Raw genomic sequence first — 18,577 nt, 5'->3', positions numbered from 1 at the left:
ATAATTTCGTGTTAAATTAGTTCAAATAAGAGTGGACCCACCCTTTCTGAAAGCCTTTAAAGGCTATATCGTACAACACAGCATTGTCAATATCTTTTTGATAATCGTTTGAATAGGTGACTAAATATATTGTTTGAATTAATATATAGGTAATTTTGAAGACCGCATTGCCTTTTCATGACGTTGTAACCAATTTTGGCTGTGTGTGGCTTTGTGCCAAAATTGTTATTATCTTTTTTGAAGACAAGAAAAATAACTTATTGCTGGGTTATGATACTAGATCAAATTAAGGACTACATTTGTACATCGATAAGATCCAAAGTGTGAAAATGACAAACCAAACACTAGAGGCCGAGAAAATGCAAAATGTTCAGTTTTTGCGAGAGATTAATTTCAAATTGAATTTATTACCAGCGCTTTCACAGAAAGTTAATGAAATTCCTGGACTTTCGGGTAGCTTTGTTGCCTTACAAGCACAGATAAATAACATTAGCACACAGCTATCTAGCAATGCTAAGACAAATGAAGAAATTAAAAAAGAGCTGGAAAATGTGAAATCAGACGTAGTAATCACATCTACCCAAGTAGCTAGCATGAAATCCTTATGCGCTTTCAAGTCCTAGACTTGAAATGTTCATCGTTTGACATAATTTTCATCTGAAGTCATTATTATCAACATACTTAAACATCATTTGACAGATTCTGTCATCATCCAATCCTGTCAATGACTGTTAGTGAACCTTATTTAGAGGCATTTTTTCATCATTTGACAGATTTTGTCATTATCCAATTTTGTCAATGACTGTGTAGGTAGCTAGTGAACCTTATTTGGAGGGATTTTTTCATCATTTGACAGATCTTGTCATTATCCAATTTTGTCAATGACTGTGTAGCTAGCTTGTGAACCTTATTTGGAGGCATTTTTTCATCATTTGATAGATTTTTGTCGTCATCCAGTTCTGTCAATGACCGTGTAGCTAGCTAGTGAACCTTATTTGGAGCCATTTTTGATCATTTGACAGATTCTGTCATCATCCAATTTTGTAAATGACTGTGTAGCTAGCTAGTGAACCATATTTGGAGGCATTTTTGATCATTTGACAGATTCTGTCATCATCCAATTTTGTCAATGACTGTGTAGCTAGTGAGCCTTATTTGGAGGCATTTTTTCATCATCTGACAGACTCTGTCGTCTTCCAATTTTGTCAATGACTGTGTAGCTAGCTGGTGAACCTTATTTGGAGACATTTTTTTTATCATTTGACAGATTCTGTCATCAATCAATTGTGTCTATGACTGTGTAGCCAGCTAGTGAACATTATTTGGAGGCATTTTTTCATCATTTGATAGATTTTTGTCGTCATCCAGTTCTGTCAATGACCGTGTAGCTAGCTAGTGAACCTTATTTGGAGCCATGTTTTTCATCATTTGACAGATTCTGTCATCATCCAATTTTGTAAATGACTGTGCAGCTAGCTAGTGAACCATATTTGGAGGCATTTTTGATCATTTGACAGATTCTGTCATCATCCAATTTTGTAAATGACTGTGTAGCTAGCTAGTGAACCTTATTTGGAGCCATGTTTTTCATCATTTGACATATTCTGTCATCATCCAATTCTGTCAATGACCGTGTAGCTAGCTAGTGAACCATATTTGGAGGCATTTTTGATCATTTGACAGATTCTGTCATCATCCAATTTTGTCAATGACTGTGTAGCTAGTGAGCCTTATTTGGAGGCATTTTTTCATCATCTGACAGACTCTGTCGTCTTCCAATTTTGTCAATGACTGTGTAGCTAGCTGGTGAACCTTATTTGGAGACATTTTTTTATCATTTGACAGATTCTGTCATCAATCAATTGTGTCTATGACTGTGTAGCCAGCTAGTGAACATTATTTGGAGGCATTTTTTCATCATTTGATAGATTTTTGTCGTCATCCAGTTCTGTCAATGACCGTGTAGCTAGCTAGTGAACCTTATTTGGAGCCATGTTTTTCATCATTTGACAGATTCTGTCATCATCCAATTTTGTCAATGACCGTGTAGCTAGCTAGTGAACCATATTTGGAGGCATTTTTGATCATTTGACAGATTCTGTCATCATCCAATTTTGTCAATGACTGTGTAGCTAGTGAGCCTTATTTGGAGGCATTTTTTCATCATCTGACAGACTCTGTCGTCTTCCAATTTTGTCAATGACTGTGTAGCTAGCTGGTGAACCTTATTTGGAGACATTTTTTTATCATTTGACAGATTCTGTCATCAATCAATTGTGTCTATGACTGTGTAGCTAGCTAGTGAACATTCTTTGGAGGCATTTTTTCATCATTTGATAGATTTTTGTCGTCATCCAGTTCTGTCAATGACCGTGTAGCTAGCTAGTGAAACTTATTTGGAGCCATGTTTTTCATCATTTGACAGATTCTGTCATCATCCAATTTTGTAAATGACTGTGTAGCTAGCTAGTGAACCATATTTGGAGGCATTTTTGATCATTTGACAGATTCTGTCATCATCCAATTTTGTAAATGACTGTGTAGCTAGCTAGTGAACCTTATTTGGAGCCATGTTTTTCATCATTTGACATATTCTGTCATCATCCAATTTTGTAAATGACTGTGTAGCTAGCTAGTGAACCATATTTGGAGGCATTTTTGATCATTTGACAGATTCTGTCATCATCCAATTTTGTCAATGACTGTGTAGCTAGTGAGCCTTATTTGGAGGCATTTTTTCATCATCTGACAGACTCTGTCGTCTTCCAATTTTGTCAATGACTGTGTAGCTAGCTGGTGAACCTTATTTGGAGACATTTTTTTATCATTTGACAGATTCTGTCATCAATCAATTGTGTCTATGACTGTGTAGCCAGCTAGTGAACATTATTTGGAGGCATGATGATTTGTTCTATTGCATAGTATGTATATTGATGAATTAATTAAAATCGCTAATAATGAAGATTTGCTTTTAAAATCTACTGTTGGTGAGACTGGGACATAGGGAGTAAGTCTTGCCAGACATCTACCGGGTTTTTAAGATGGCTCATTGTAACTAATTACAATTACTTATTAAATAAGCTGCATTACTGTGCTCCGTTGAATCCCGCTGGAACAGCAAAGTTAATTTAATTTGAGTAATTTGGAAATTGGAAGAAAGGGTCAAAGTCTGGTGATATAACCTTTCCTCTCTGTATTCCTATGGTGCTTCTTTTGCACCAGAAGTCATGAAAAATCTTGCAGATTCATAGTATGTTTTAAGATAGGTTTTGACAACAATATTTTCGATTTATCCAGATAGATAAAGACACCAAGAATTTTATATCTAGGTAGGAACGAATTGCAGCTTTTTAGTCTGATGAACAATAAGCAAATTATTAACTTGGCAGTTTTCACTAAGTTCGTGTGAGGGTTGCCTCTTAACTTTGTGAAACTCATTATCAAACTGGCAAAATAGTAATTTAAGGCACAAAATAGTACCTCAAAAGTTGTACTCGCGTATGGTGCCCACACAGCAGCGTACGCTGCTCCTTCATTCTCAGGGCCAGATTTAAATCTTTGGCGCCCCTAGGCCGAGTTAATTTTTTTCGGAGAGACAGAGATTTACTGCGAAATCCCCGAAAATTTAGGGGTAGTGGGAGCCCTAAATAGGAGGCAACTGATGAGTGATGAGTCAAAGGTAATGCAAGAGAGACGTGATACCGAGCCCTCATCTGCCATTTTTGGGAGACAGCTGACAGTTTATAAGCGGCGACAAAATTCCTGTGTTGTTTTAAAATCACTTTTCTGTGAATAGGCAGCGCAGCAGCAAATTGCAGCTGGATAAATCACATCAGTTCATTTTCCGTAAGAAAGAAAATCGCTTTTTTTTTTTTTTGTGCCCCTCGGGAATGTGCGCCTCTAGGCTAGACCTATGTGTAAATCCGGACCTGTCCATTCCAAACTATTGGACTTGATTTACAATTTGCCACTCCCTGTTGAACGCCAAAAATAATAAATTTAATTATAGTAAGCTTATTGAGCTCGGGAATAATCATACTACCACTGCTTAAAACTCACTTGATCACCAAGCCACCTCAGGCCAACAGAGCTGCGCACGCTAATCTTCCGTCCCAACTAGTCGCCGAGTTGATTTCAGAATTTGGATTCAAATTCAGTTTGTAATGATTATTTTAGGTGCTGATCTAACCCCGGAAGAAATGCTGAAACAGCGCCTCGCAAAGCCAGTTATTATTCATGAGAATACGCGTTTTTCTACAACTCCATTTGATGACAGGCAGAGTCAAATAGCTGTGAAAATGGCAGCACAAAGCAATGCGAAGCAAACAGCCGGTATGCATAGCTTTTGTTTTACATAAATGAATGAGCTCATTATACATAATTAACAAGGTAGCATTAACTTGTCCAAAAGTAGATGCCTTTGCAATATTTTTTTTCGGGGGAGTGTGGGGGTGGGTAACAAAACGGTCTTGAATAATTTTTATTTTTAATTAATGTTGTTTAACTTAACTTTAATAATTTCTGGAATAGTTTATTAATTTAATTCAAATTAATCAATTCAATGAAATTGATTGAAAATCTTTCAATTATCTAAATTTAGAATACTGTTTAAATTAGTTTAAACTAGTGAGCTCATTATACATAATTTATAAGTTAGTATAGTTTTAACTTGTCCGAAGGGTGATGACTGACTTGGCTTACTTGATTTAAGGCTTCTGCTGAGGGTTCGGCGTAGAGAACGATAAGACTAGGCGCCTCCAGGTTGACCTATCGCTTGCCAGGCTCGCAGCTTCTTCCACTGGGATGTGGGCTTGGGTGAGGAATTCATCGGCTTTGTCTTTCCAGCTAGTGGGTGGACGTCCTCTGGGTCGCTTCCATCCGTGTAGGGTGGGGTCGAAGTCGAATGCGACCTGTGCTGGGGCGTCGCGTGGCATGCGAAGGAGGTGGCCTTACCACTGAACAGTACGCTGGGCGAGCTGTGTCAAGAAAGGAGTTTGAGCGGTACGTGACAGGAGAGTCTGGTTGCTAACGAAGTCAGTCCAGTGAAGTCTTTCGATTCTTCGGAGATGTTTCGTATGAGCGACATCAATGGCGCTAAGGATAGATTTTGCAGCAGGCCACGTCTCCGCTCCATACAGCAGGACGGTGCTGACGCATTGTAAATTTGCATTTTGGTAAAGCGGCTTATGTTTGGCTTTCGCCAGATGCTGCTAAGCCTCCCAACAAGTGCTGAAGCTTTGACAATTAGAGATGTAAGCTCTTTTGTGATCAAGCCATCATTCAACAGAATAGATCCCGGGTAAGTGGGATGCCTGTGCAAAAAAATTTTTTGGAGAGAGGGGGTAACAAAAAGAATTTTTTGATTATTTTTATATTTAATTAATATTTTTAATTTAATATAACTTAAATAATTGGATTTTAGATTAGTTTATTAATTTAATTCTAATTAATTAATTCAATTAAATTGGCTGACAGTCTAAATAATTTTAATTTATTATGTTTTATATTAATTTAAACTGGTGAGCTCATTGTAAATATTCAATAAATTTAAAAAAAATAATATAAAACAAATTAAAAATTAATAACTTGCCCGAAAGATCATGCACTAACCCAGGTATGTACAGTGCAACTTATTTCGGGAGGTAATAGTAATATTATATAGTAATTATTATTTTCTCGACAGGAAAGCTTTAATAATTAATAATTATGTTTGTACATTATTAATAAACTAAAAAGCTAGTATTCCCTTTCCCAAAAGGTGATGCACTATCCCAACCACTTACTCAGGACTGTTTTCGAGTGGGGGATGGAAATAAAAGAAATTAATTTAAATCGATAATTTGAACAAGAAGAACCCAGGAATAAAATGACTATATAAAAATTTGAATCGGATATATTTGGGGAAAAGGGTGTGAGGGAGGGGGAGGGGGGGCTAGTTTCCCCCCAATAGCTTTTGACTCGAGAAAAGGGCACTAGAACTTCTGATTTCCTATTTTGGAGGTCCAGAATCAAACATGCCCTCTTGTATTAATAAAAAACCTTACATGTTTTCAATGGGAAACTTACATAAGTGACAGCTCTTGCCCTGGGGGCTCTTGGGGGGGCTTATCAACACCTAAGTTATAGTTATTTGACTTTTGGACTATTTCAAACAAAATCTCAAAATTTTTATCAGATGCATTTGGGGAAAGAAGAGTTTGAGAGGGGAGGGGGTGGTTGGTTACGCTTTGGTCACTTTTGACTCTTAAAAATGAAACTAAAACTTTTAATTTCCAATTAAATGAGCCTCTTTCAAAGTTTATACAACCACCCCTTCCATAAATACCTTATATGTTAACAACAGGCAACTATCATAACTTATAGCCCTTACCCCAGGGGTTGGAAGGGTGTCTACCGTGAAGGCATAGTGAGTAATGGAGAAAAAGTATTTTGCCCCTTTCCTCCTAACATAAAATTCAAAGTCCCCTAACCCTTAATATTTTCTACTTTTATTTTGTTTCCGTGTGGTATTTTCTTTGGTAAGTTTCATTTATATTTTTTTATTTTATATTTAAACTCATTTCACGATTGATTTATTTTACAGTTTTACTTCTTTTTTTCTATTGTCGAGGTGGTTTTACGTCTGGGAGGAAGGAGGACCCTTCCTCCCTTTTAGGATCCTTCTATTAGGGTGAATTATTTTCCTTTATTTGGGTGGTGTTTGGTTGCGTCCAGGAGTGAAATGGGTTTGCTTTATGTGACTTGTTTAGCGTCTTTATTCTTTTATTGTTTATCTCTTATTATTTTATCTCTTATTGTTTATCTCTAATTATTGTTTATATCTTAGTTATTCCTTTATCGTTTATTTGTTTGGTTTATATATTATCTTATTTTTTCTGCTATTATTTATGCGCTTTGATCTGCAATCCCATTACCAGCAAAAAAAATCATATTACTGCGGTTTTTAGACAGTTTCTGAAATTAAATAAACCCGATTGAACATTTAAAGCTTGTTCGCAATGTAACTATTTTTTTTCTTAGGTCACATTGACGTTGATGGATCAGAAATTAAGGCTCCAACTACCCCTCAGGTTGGTGGTTTTAAACTACTTCGAACTCCTTCACCAATGCCAGGAGTGGGAGAGTCTCCCTATATGACTTGGGGTGAAATTGAAGGCACACCGTTCAAGTATGTTCTAATTTTTTAGCAAAGTTCTTTGCCTGTTTGTGATTATTTTGACTAATTATATAACCTTCTGAGACTTGAGGTAGAACTATTTTTGCAAGCCATATAATATTTTGCCAACAGGATTTAAATAATTCATATCAAAAAGATGATTTTTTTTAAAGGCTTGCCCCCCCCCCATTTTGAATGTCCAGCCTATTGGACCTCCGGGCTCAACTGAATAAGTTTCTACATTGCACATTTGAGGTAATTTCTGTAAATGATTTTGAGTAAATTAATTCTACTCTCTATCTTATAAGTTAAAGTTTTTTGCAAACCTTTGGTTTGGCCTACCCCTTTAGGCCCCCTTTAGGTCCATGCTCCAAAGGAGCATGGATTAGGCATTATGCATTGGAAATTAAAGTATATAATTTGAAGTTAATTTATCTCCGTGGTATAGAACTTAACAAAATATGCAATAGTTCATATTTGCTTACTTGGTATAAAAGAAATAACAGATAAAATGAACTAAATACCAAAAATAAATAAAATTTAACTGAAGTGAAAACCAGATCCTGGCTGGTGAAAACATACATAAAGGCTGCTTGATTTGTCGACCGCTGAAATTCGTGGAATATATACCATTTTGAAGCATACGCCCTTGAGATTTGAAAATTTTGCCTTCCATATAAACAGCGTTGTCTTGGAATTTCTAATTGCCCCAATGTAGAGATCATCAGTGTGCTAAACGGTGGCTAACCAGCATAAAACTACCAAAACCTGGTGAAAAGTGTGATAAATGTATTCAGTCATCGGTCATCGGTAATTTTTTAAATAAATGTAAATTTAGCAACATTAAAGATTATTTTTTTTTATACGATCGATGCTATTCATAATGTCACTCTTGAGAAGAAAATGACTAAATTCTTAACCTATTTTCATTTCAATTTTAACTCTGCATAATTTTATTTAGGACAAAAAATACATGAAAAAGTATATGGAACTGAGCCAATTTTTGGTTGCCGAAAAGTTTGGTGCTTGTACTCGTCTGTCTTCATTTTCTTCTGGGCTTTGGGTCTTCTACTTATTGGGTTGATACTTGTACTGCAGTTTTTTTTTTAACTTAAGTATAGAAGCCATTGACCACAACCTGCTTGCACGCAGCGCGATGTGCCTTCAGCAGAAATTTGTTGAAAAGAAGTTAGCGCATAAATTCTCACTAAATATCGCCACGAAAAGTCTGGTTGGCTGCCAGTCTTTTAAAAAGTGTTTAAATAGAAATTTTTAGTTGAATATCCGGGTGCCTGGAGTCGGGATCCGGTGTTGATGCCAGTCCCTGAGATATCCTGGTGCTCGGAGTCAAAAGAGCTGTAGTAAAAGAACCCGATTATAGTATACTGCAAAGGAACGATAAATAAAAAAGGGGCTAAATAATTGCTACTGGATAGCCCATAACCCCTAATAGAAGGAGAAGACTTGAACAAAGAATCAAGATGGCAAAATTAGCTTCTCAGCGGTAAGAGTGTCCGGTGAAGTAGGAGCTGTCGGCAAAAGGTCCATTACCTTATTTATAATTAACAAAATGCAAGACTTGAAAATGTTTTAACCCATTAACGCTTACCGCCAGGTACCAGTAAATGGTGTCAAACACTGTTTCGCACCAACGGCGTAACCATGCTGTTAATTTTGTCCTTGGAACTGAAGGACATGTATGGAAAGATAGCTTTTGTCATCTTTAATAGAAGCTAGTATGAAAGGTAAATTAAAGTTAGACATGAAATTGCTCGTAACACTGTTGCAAGTGAAGTTTGACACTGATAGCCGTACATTTTTTTTGCACTTAGCGTTGGTCCTACTTCTCTGCTGTCCCCGGTGCATGATTGGTTGATTTCTTAGGATAGATCTACGGAGATCCTGAGCTCCCACTATGACTTGAACGGTAGGTTGTGTCCTAGTGAACAAAACTGCGTTTTTTCCTAGGGAAGCAGATCTATAGAGCCGTAGTATGCTGCTGCACAAGCAGATGTGTTCTCTTTCCACTTTACTGCCAAAACCACTCCCTTCGACCTGTATTCATAACAACTACCTTCCTATCTTTTCAATAACTTCCCTTCAAGCAATTTTCATGTACAGTGTAATTTATTTATTAGTAATTTATACCGTTAGTAATTTATTTATGAAACAAATACAACAACTTCCTCTAGAACTTTATATAATATATATCATATGTGTATGTAATACAGTATAATTCGTAAAGCAAGATATTGTTTTTCGTTAAAAAAAGAAGATATACTGTATTATTTGTCTATTATTTTGTTTTTTCATAACACTGTTCTCAAAGATATTAGCTTGTACATGCACAAATACCCTTGTACCCTTGTATATGTTCCAAATTTCCCTAACTGTTGTGTTTGGGGAAGTTCCTTCAGCTCGCTCGTTTTGCTTCATTTCATTTCAAGCTCCTTTTACACTCCTCCCGCATCAACAAGGAAATATTCTGCTATCCTGTAGCGCTATGGCAATTGTTGCCTCGATATTACCTGTAATTGAATGTTCAAAAAGATAGACATGATACATACAAGCTATGCTATTCGTTTTCAACTGATATTCATTCAGGAATTATTAAGGGTCCTTAATAAGTAAAGGATAATTCAATAAACGCTAATTAAATGTTAGATAATTACAATAAAGGATAATTCAATAAACGCTAATTAAATATTAGATAATTACTAAATTATTAATAATATTTAGATGTTAGTGAAAAGTATATAAAAATGACTGATGTTCCATTAAGACTGTGCTAAATAGAATATATTTTTCGAAATTAATGTTGGTTTTTTCGCAAATGCTGGTATATAAGGATTTCTGACGTTGTTGATTAAAAATATGTTATTGATTAAAAACGATGATCAAATAATCACTTATTAAATATTAGATAATTATTAAATTAGTAACTCTAATTAAATATTATTAGAAATTAATTAGATAAAAATGAATAATATTCTGGCAAGTCTGTCCTAAATAGAATATATTTCCGAATTAGTGTTGGGTTTTTACAAAAGCGGGTATATAAGGATTTTTGGCTTTGTGGATAAAAATATTACGCTAGTATTGAAATGCCAAATTCCAGGCTGGTGTTACAGCTTATTACAATCTGGTTTTAAAATCTGGAAATGCTAGTGTTATAATCTGGCTCTTTTTATGAGATATGTGGAACCTCATTATTTTTTATGTAGACTTTTTGCGCTAAACTCAAAGGCCACACTTGTTAACTATGATAACCACATGGAGTTAATCTACTTGGAGTTGATGCTGTTAGTCATGAGGTATGTGGTGAGAGTTTTTCAGTACAGTACAAGCGATTTATTTATACTTTTCCCAGCCAACACTTCGATGGCCTAAGACTTCTGTTGGACTGCTGTTGATGCTGTTAGTCATGAGGTATCTGGTGAGACGTTTTTCAGTACAGTGCAAGCGATTTATTTATACTTTTCCCAGCCAACACTTCGATGGCCTAAGACTTCTGTTGGACTGCTGTTGATGCTGTTAGTCATGAGGTATCTGGTGAGACGTTTTTCAGTACAGTGCAAGCGATTTATTTATACTTTTCCCAGCCAATACTTCGATGGCCTAAGACTTCTGTTGGACTGCTGTTGATGCTGTTAGTCATGAGGTATCTGGTGAGACGTTTTTCAGTACAGTGCAAGCGATTTATTTATACTTTTTCCAGCCAACACTTCGACGGATTGAGACTACTGTTGGACTGTCCGTTAATTCAGTCTGAAAATCAATAGAGTCCAAAGCTGCTAGGACCATTCATAATAATACAGAAAAACTTATTGAACCATCAACATTCAGGATGTGAATTCCAAAACAAAATCTGATGTAATATAGGTTTTGTATCAGATATCAACATTTGAGTTTGTTGCATTTTTGCTTCTGGACTATGTTACTGGATCAAACTGATCGGGCCCAAAAAAGGCCATACCATGAATTATCTTGCTGCTTCCCAAAATATTCATGCTTTTTACGCACCGCAGGGGTGTAATTTTCGTAACTTATGTTGAAGAAGTAAAGGAGTTGTGAGCATTGTAAGATGTCCCAATTGGGAGAAGAAAAAAAAGAAATGAAGGAAAAAAATAAAACGACAGGAAAAGAAATAGAGGATACAGCAGGCTCACAGCAGGAAACAGAGGGCTCACAGCAGAAAATGAAATGCTGCGAACAACAAATGTGTTGTTGACAAATTATATGCCGGAATAAAGAACAAATTTATCAATTTAACCGATCTGGTTTCTCGGTTTGACTTTAGTTTAGATATAAAAGAACTCATGAACCCAAAAAAACGAGAGTATTTTGGAAATCAGTTGCAATTACATGGGAATCTTTTATGATACATATTTGGATGGCTTGGAGTTGCTCAATGGAGTAATGGACTGTTAAACGCTACTCAAGACTATTTTTTGTGAATCTGCTTAAAGGGGACTGATCAAAATCTGAGCGTCTGCTGTATTTCATTGTGCAGTGCAAGATGAGTGCTCCCAAGTCTTAGAGTTAGCCTTCAAATCTTACTAACTGTTCAACTTCCATTGTAAGTTGTGAGAGGTCATTTAGCATGTTGAAACCTACCATGAACTCCTGACAATCATCTATGAGGCAAGACAAGATAGTTTTTTTTTTTTTTTTTTTTTTTTTTTTTTTTTTTTTTTTTTTAGTTAACAAAATTTCCAGATACCTTACTATTTTTCTGTAATTTTTAGTGGCCATATACCTAGAAAAAAATGTTTTTTGATTTCAAACTGTTCAAATACCTTACTCATGTTTTTCACTTGTTTTAAATTTATAATGTAATATTCAATAACATTTCAGGATAAAGTATTTCCATATTGTATTATATATATATATATATATATATATATATATATATATATATATATATATATATATATATATATATATATATATATATATATATATATATATATATATATATATATATATACATAATTGTTCTACCTTCTTTAATTAAATTACGTGTAATGTTACTTTTGTTGCCCTAATTAGATCACCTAGCATTTTCTCCAGCCTAAAAATAAAAACTCTATTTTCTTTACATATATGTTTTTGGCGCTGAAAACCCTAACTACGCCTGTGACCATGACTTAGGGTTTTACCGGCTTGGCACCATGGAAAGTGTAATGCAAAAAAAAAAGAAAAAAAAAAAAACTCATGGGTCTTGAAACTCTTCTGTTGGAGTGCCCAGCTACACACTCGACGACAGATGTTACAACAATAGTGTCCTGAAGTAGAGGTGATGGTTCATAATTTGTGTTTTTCTTGGTGTTGTGTCTTTTTGTGCTGTTTTTGTGCTTAAATTGACGATAACCATGTTATTACAGTGTGATAAAGGGAACGAATAAATATTATTATTATTTTTGAAGAGATATATCGATCTACAAAAAGCTAATGTTTTTGCTTTACTGTTGCCTTCACGCCTAAAAGTTTTGTCAATTGTCTGTAAATATCACATACGCCCTTTAGCCGTGGTAGTGAAATTGGATTTAGTGTTTGTTTGATTTATTTTTTAGTTTACGAAGAAAATACTTCTTTGTTTCAGACTTGATGGGAGTGACAGCCCTCTTCCTCCCCAGACACCTGGGCCGTCTTTCACAATTCACGAAACGCCTTTAAGAGACCAGATCGGCTATAAATTGGCTGAAAAAGTTAGTCAGCAATACAGAGACCGTAAAGGGAAAGCAATAGAAGCTGCCAGGAAATACTTGCCATCGTAAGTGTTAGTCTCTGTTAAATTTGCCAAATGAATACTATTTAGTTTTTTTTTTTTTTGCTTATTTATTTATCTATATTTTTTTAGATTGCTAGCACAACATTCTAGATATGGTTTTATATTGGTATTCAAATTAGTCAATTTTTTCATTAGTGTGTGCTCGAAGAATTGGTATGAAAACTTTGAATTTTCACGTAGCGTTTTAGAATATGGCTAATTCTTAGAGTAGAACTGGCTAATTGGGGGATAAACTACTGTTTGGGAACTTTACTGATCTACTGCGTTTGAATGTGCTATAGCTTGTAGATAGCTAGTTCAGTTCCAATCAAGAGATACCCAGATCTGAAAATATCCACAAACTGCCACCGTGAATCTTCGTCGATAAAGAAATTGAAGCCTGAGACAGGGCTGTTAGATATGGAACTGTGTCCTTTAGTGTTGCAATATGTTTATTTTGAGTTTGGTAATGCGGGACGAGCTTGAATTCAGCTGCAGCAGCACACTGCATGACTCGGAATTTGATTCTGGTGAGGCGAAACTGTCTCCAAACAAAAAGAAGAAGACAGCAACCTGTCATTCCTTTTGTTTTTGTCCCCTCGGCTCGTATGAAGGTAGTTCTGAAAGGAACCTGTTTTTCGTCCTTAAGAGAGATCCAGTTTGCCGTGAAGAAAACCCTGCAAATGTCTTGGAATCGGCCGTTTATGATCAGCGGCTGCTTCTAAGAGCACATGCGCCCCCCTCCAAGAGGGGTAAGGAAATGCAGTAATTACAGGGTCGGAGGGAGAAAGAAAACGATACGGGAGTCAAATTTTACATTGAACCTTCCTCCCAACATTAAATCTGTATCCGCCCCTGTCTAGGGCGCTGTCTGTTCATGGCAGATCTGCCGGAAAAAAATATGTAGAGGCCTTACTTTGAAGGATTAATATGTGACTGCAAATTTCCTTAATAAATTAATTAAAAAATAACAATTGCGTTACTTTTGGAATGCACTCTGTATTTAATTGTGTGATTTTCGCTCCGAGTTTGTTCTCTGCTGGACATGATTCCAGTATCTAGTTCAGAGGTGCCACCATTCAGTTTGGGTTGCTTAATCTGAACTTGATCTTGGTGGCTTGTTCTAACCTTAATATTTAATCTTTTTTTTACCAGACATGTAATTTTAATTACGATGTAGTAATAATTGATGTTTAGTATGCCCCATTCAGGAAGTAATTGGTACTGATCAGTGACAGTGTTGGCTTTAGCTAGACGTCTCGCAACAGTGTCTTCCTTAACGGAAACGCTATAAGTGTAATAAAAAGGCTCATGTGTTAAAATGTAGTTTTAGGGAAGCTTTTTCTGCGGTTTTGAATAGGAGTTCCTTGAACAGTTTTTTTCACAGGGATTATCACATAGATGCTGGGAAGGGTAGCTACGTTGGTAATGTCCTCTTCCCCCCTTTTTTCAACATATGAAGGAGTCCCATTTAAACATTGATTAAACAAAGCTCCCGGCAGGACTGCCCTCCCCCCTCCCTTTAAAATTTCTTTTCGGTGATCAAAAAGAACAGGCTATGTGTATAGAACTTGCCAGCACTGTATGCATTCTAAATCTATGATTTTTTTTCTGTCTTCAATTTTAGAACTAGTTGAGCATTTAAATCAGTAAAAATAGTGCTGAGGATTCTAAAAATAAGTAACATAAAAGAAGAAACGATACAATTTAATGCTTAAAAATAAAATGAAGCACTCAGATGCGTATATTAAGCCATTTTTGTAATTTCTCAGGAATAGGAGTCTTTCAGATCAACCTTACGACGAGAATATCCTCCTCCCCCCGCCCCCAAGTTAAAAAAAATAAATAAAAAAGTTGTCTTTTTTAGCATTATTTAATTGAATTTCTGCGTTTCACTACCCAAAACACACTTAATATGTTTCAAGTGTGATGTTAAAGTAGAAAATATGTGCTTTTTATGCGTTTTAACAGTTTTTCAAGAAAGCAAATCTAAGACCAACCTTAGACTAGAATCCTCCCCCCTATTTTAAAAGCAATGAAATTTAATCTATTAGTTGTTTGAGCACCAGCTGTATGTATGAATTTAATAACTATTATTTCTTAGGACGCCTCAACCAGGAAGTAACTTAGACCGAATAGCGACAATGTCACCAGCAGCAAGACGTCTTGCAACAGCTCGTCTCGGCGTTCGTCTACCAACTGACGGTGGGCTATCTGGAGTGTTTACTCCATCACCTCTTCGTCGATTGAATACACCCGCAACTCCTGTTGTGAAAACTCCTAGAACACCAGTTGTGAAAACTCCAGCTCCTGGTGTTAAAACACCAACTGGCTCTTTGACGGACAACCTTCTTCAAATCCCAAAACGTAAATTGTGAGACGAATAGTACGGGGCATTGTTGATATTTCAAGCCCTTGGTGATTTTGAGTGGAAAATAGAGGATATTTGTTTATGTAGTAGTAATGATAAACGGAAAGTTTTTAGACATGGAAGACTGTGATTGGTAGGCAAAACGTGCGAGGAATTGTTGAACCTTCAAGCTCTTAGTGATTTCAGGAGAAAAATAGAGAAACGACAAATTTCATGTTTTCTTTAATTCTATTTTTCGTTAAAGTTTTGTAAAAAAAAAAAAAAATATGATATAATATGTTTGAGAATACAATTTTTATGAATAAATAACAAAATACGATGTAATGATTGTTTATTTATTATTACAACACAGGAAGCTTTTGCTTGCTGCGAATAGATATAAATATCAAATAAAGCACTCGGAGTATCTAATATTATTGAAAACTAATGCGACAAAAAAGAAACAAAATCAAAACTTCATATTTCAAAACAAACCTGGGATCCCCATATTTATACGGGTAAAATTCACTATTTGGTATTGTGCTATTAAATGGTTCATGCGTTTCAGAGTGTAGAGTCGAAAATTTGCAGCTCTTGATGTAAGCGCTGTATGCTTATCAAATTTTAGCTTATTGTCAAAGTAGCAACCAAGGTCTGTCTCTGTTTCTATTGCATCAATTGTTACTAAAAAAAAAATCTTCACCGGTTGTCTGCTGTCCAGCTAGGAAGGTAACTTATGTAGATCCCTTGTTAATAATTTTAGGTTTGCAGGGGGCATCAATTCACGAAAATGTAGGAAGTGATGTTTTCTTTAATGTAGACGCAAAAGGGCAGAGAAGATTCATACCACAACCCCGAACAGTCATTCAGCATCGCCTTGCCCCCCTCTTTCTTCATCACTACCAGAAATCCATTACAAGCGATACTCTGGATACATTGTGATACATGTGTGCTATCTTTTGATACTCTGGATACACATAGCGTCTTTTGATTTGACTCTACAATCTTCCCGCAAGTCACGAATCAACATCCAGTTTTCCCTCCCACTCAACCTTTCCTTGCAGTTTTAATTTGATACACCAAGCCGTTCCTGAGATAATACAGACACGCCATTTTACCAGTTGGCAGTACATAGTGCCTTTTTGTTTACTTTACCAGTCAATCTCTACTCCCTCCCCGATTTAAAAATTTGATATCTACTTGACCCCTCCCAACAGCACCTGAGAGTTTCAACTTTATCCCCTAGCCACGCCTGAGACATTACAGATAATCTGAAAACAACGTGTTTTTGTATACGTATTTACATATGTATTTTTCCAGAGTAATATTCCTTGTAAACTTTAAGAATTTTGGGCTTGCGAACGATCGCTAACACCTCCTAGCTGAATAGATAGTGAAGACCAAATATGGCCGCCTTTTCTACTAAAACTTATTTTTGAACAATATGTAATTTACGTGAATAGTGGGCCACTGCCGCTAGAACTGTGAGGTTGATGTTGATCCCGGAAAAGCTTATTAAACCATTATAAGTTTCTGAGCAACTGTTTCAATTGAAAATATTGATCTGATTTGATAAATTCTTCAAGGGGCAGGGTTGCAGAAATATTTTTGGATATGATATGGGTCAGTTAACGCCACAATAAACAAGTTCCAGTTGACTAAACATTTCAGATAAGGTCATTCAACCGACGTTACCCTGCTCTGGTTCTTCAATGCTTATGTATTGATTCTTGATTCCTCCTTCTTTATTCTTCTTGATTCTTTATGTTATTGATTCTTCCGCACCACATTCGCCAGGATCTAAAGGAAGGTAGAAATCTGAAGTAAAAAACTAAAGAGAATGGAAAACTTCTAAGAGTAGAAACTGCCACTAACTGCTCATTACGGCCACACTACCCTACCCCATATAATGTAATCATTGTGGCCAAACTCCCCTGTCCATGGGCGCTCATAGACTGAATTTTAGGGGGGGGGAGTTTACCTGGTATAATTAGCACTTCAATTACTGTATAATTGAAATTTCAATATAAAATATCCTAGGCAGCGTGATAGCGCTGCCTAAGTAAAAAGCGATGTGGGCACAAAATATTTTTTTTTTTATACCAGGGCACTTCTTATAGATAGAAATGTCATAGGAACGTCAAAAGAGTTCATGGAGGGCAACCAGCTCCCCTTCCCCCACGTCAATCACTTCCCCAAACACATCCAATCAAAATTTTGGAGATAGCCATTTTGTTCAGTGTAGTTTCAAGGTCTGGAAATTATGACTTTGAGAATGACCCCCCCCCACAACCCTCAGAGCAAGGGTTGTAAGTTATGCCCTGTGGGGATATAAGGTTTTTATAGTAGGGGGCCCATTTGATTGGTAATCAGAAGTTCTACTGCGCTTTTTAACAGTAAAAAGTATTGGAGGTCATCCAACCCCCTCCCCATACACCAATCATTTCCCCAGACACATTCAATCATAATTTTCGTGAAAGCCATTTTGCTCAGTGTAGTTGAAAGGTCCAGAAATTATGTCTTTGAAGATAACCCCCCCCCCCCATATAGGCCTCAGGTCAAGGGTTGTAAGTTACGCCCTGGGGCATATAAGGTTTTTATAGAAATGGTGGTTGTATAAACTTCAAAGAGGGCTCATTAGATTGGGAATCAGAAGTTATAGTGCTCTTTTTATGAGTCAAAGTGATCAGAAGGCAAATAGCCCCCCCCCCCCACACACACACTTCGTATTTTCCAGAAACGTATCTGATAGAAATTTTAAGATGGCCATTTGTTGTCGTAGAAACTTCGAAAAGGGCTCATTCGGTTGGTTATTGAAAAGGCTAGTACCTTCTTTAATAGTCTAAAGTGATTGGAGGGCAACCACCTCCCCCCCACGCCCATCATTTCCCCAAACACTTCCAGTCAAAGTCGCGAGATAGTTATTTTGTTTTACGTAGTTTAAAAGTCCAGAAATTATGCCTTTGAGGATGAGAACCTCATGGTCGTCAGGGTAAGGGTTGTAAGGTATGCCCCGAGTGCATTTAAGGTTTTTATGTAAACGGGGTCGTATACACTTCGGATGGGGCTCATTGGATTGGAAATCGGAAGTTGAAGAGCCTTTTTTAAGAGTCAAATGTTTAGGGGGTGTTCCAATTAAACGAAAAAACTGTATACATGCAGGTTTAAAAAAAGGCATATAAGCAATATCATAGGTAGAACCACCTTGTAATAGATAGAAATATCAGTGAAACATTTAAAGAAGCTATTCCGATTCAAAACTGAAAGTTCTATGGTCCTTTTTAAGAGTAAAAAGAGA

At 36.2% G+C, this 18,577-nt stretch overlaps 1 protein-coding gene across 1 annotated transcript in view; it reads left to right on the top strand.

Moving 5' to 3' along the window:
• The window catches only part of Es2 (ess-2 splicing factor homolog), a 31,663-nt gene extending 16,018 nt beyond the window's left edge, over positions 1-15,645 (top strand). Inside the window, exons 5-8 of the mRNA XM_089086666.1 lie at positions 4,177-4,332; positions 7,021-7,168; positions 12,762-12,932; positions 15,034-15,645. Coding sequence (XP_088942792.1) covers positions 4,177-4,332; positions 7,021-7,168; positions 12,762-12,932; positions 15,034-15,307 — 749 coding nt within the window. The 3' untranslated portion in view covers positions 15,308-15,645. The remainder of the gene's footprint in view (positions 1-4,176; positions 4,333-7,020; positions 7,169-12,761; positions 12,933-15,033) is intronic.
• The last annotated feature ends 2,932 nt before the right edge of the window (positions 15,646-18,577 follow it).

The sequence above is a fragment of the Artemia sp. Qi Xiang Cuo genome, chromosome 3 (genome assembly GCF_049724085.1).
Source record: "Artemia sp. Qi Xiang Cuo chromosome 3, ASM4972408v1, whole genome shotgun sequence".
NCBI classification, from domain to species: Eukaryota; Metazoa; Arthropoda; class Branchiopoda; order Anostraca; family Artemiidae; genus Artemia; species Artemia sp. Qi Xiang Cuo.
The sequence above is the reverse complement of the archived record's forward strand: the minus strand, read 5'-3'. Positions and strand labels throughout refer to the sequence as shown.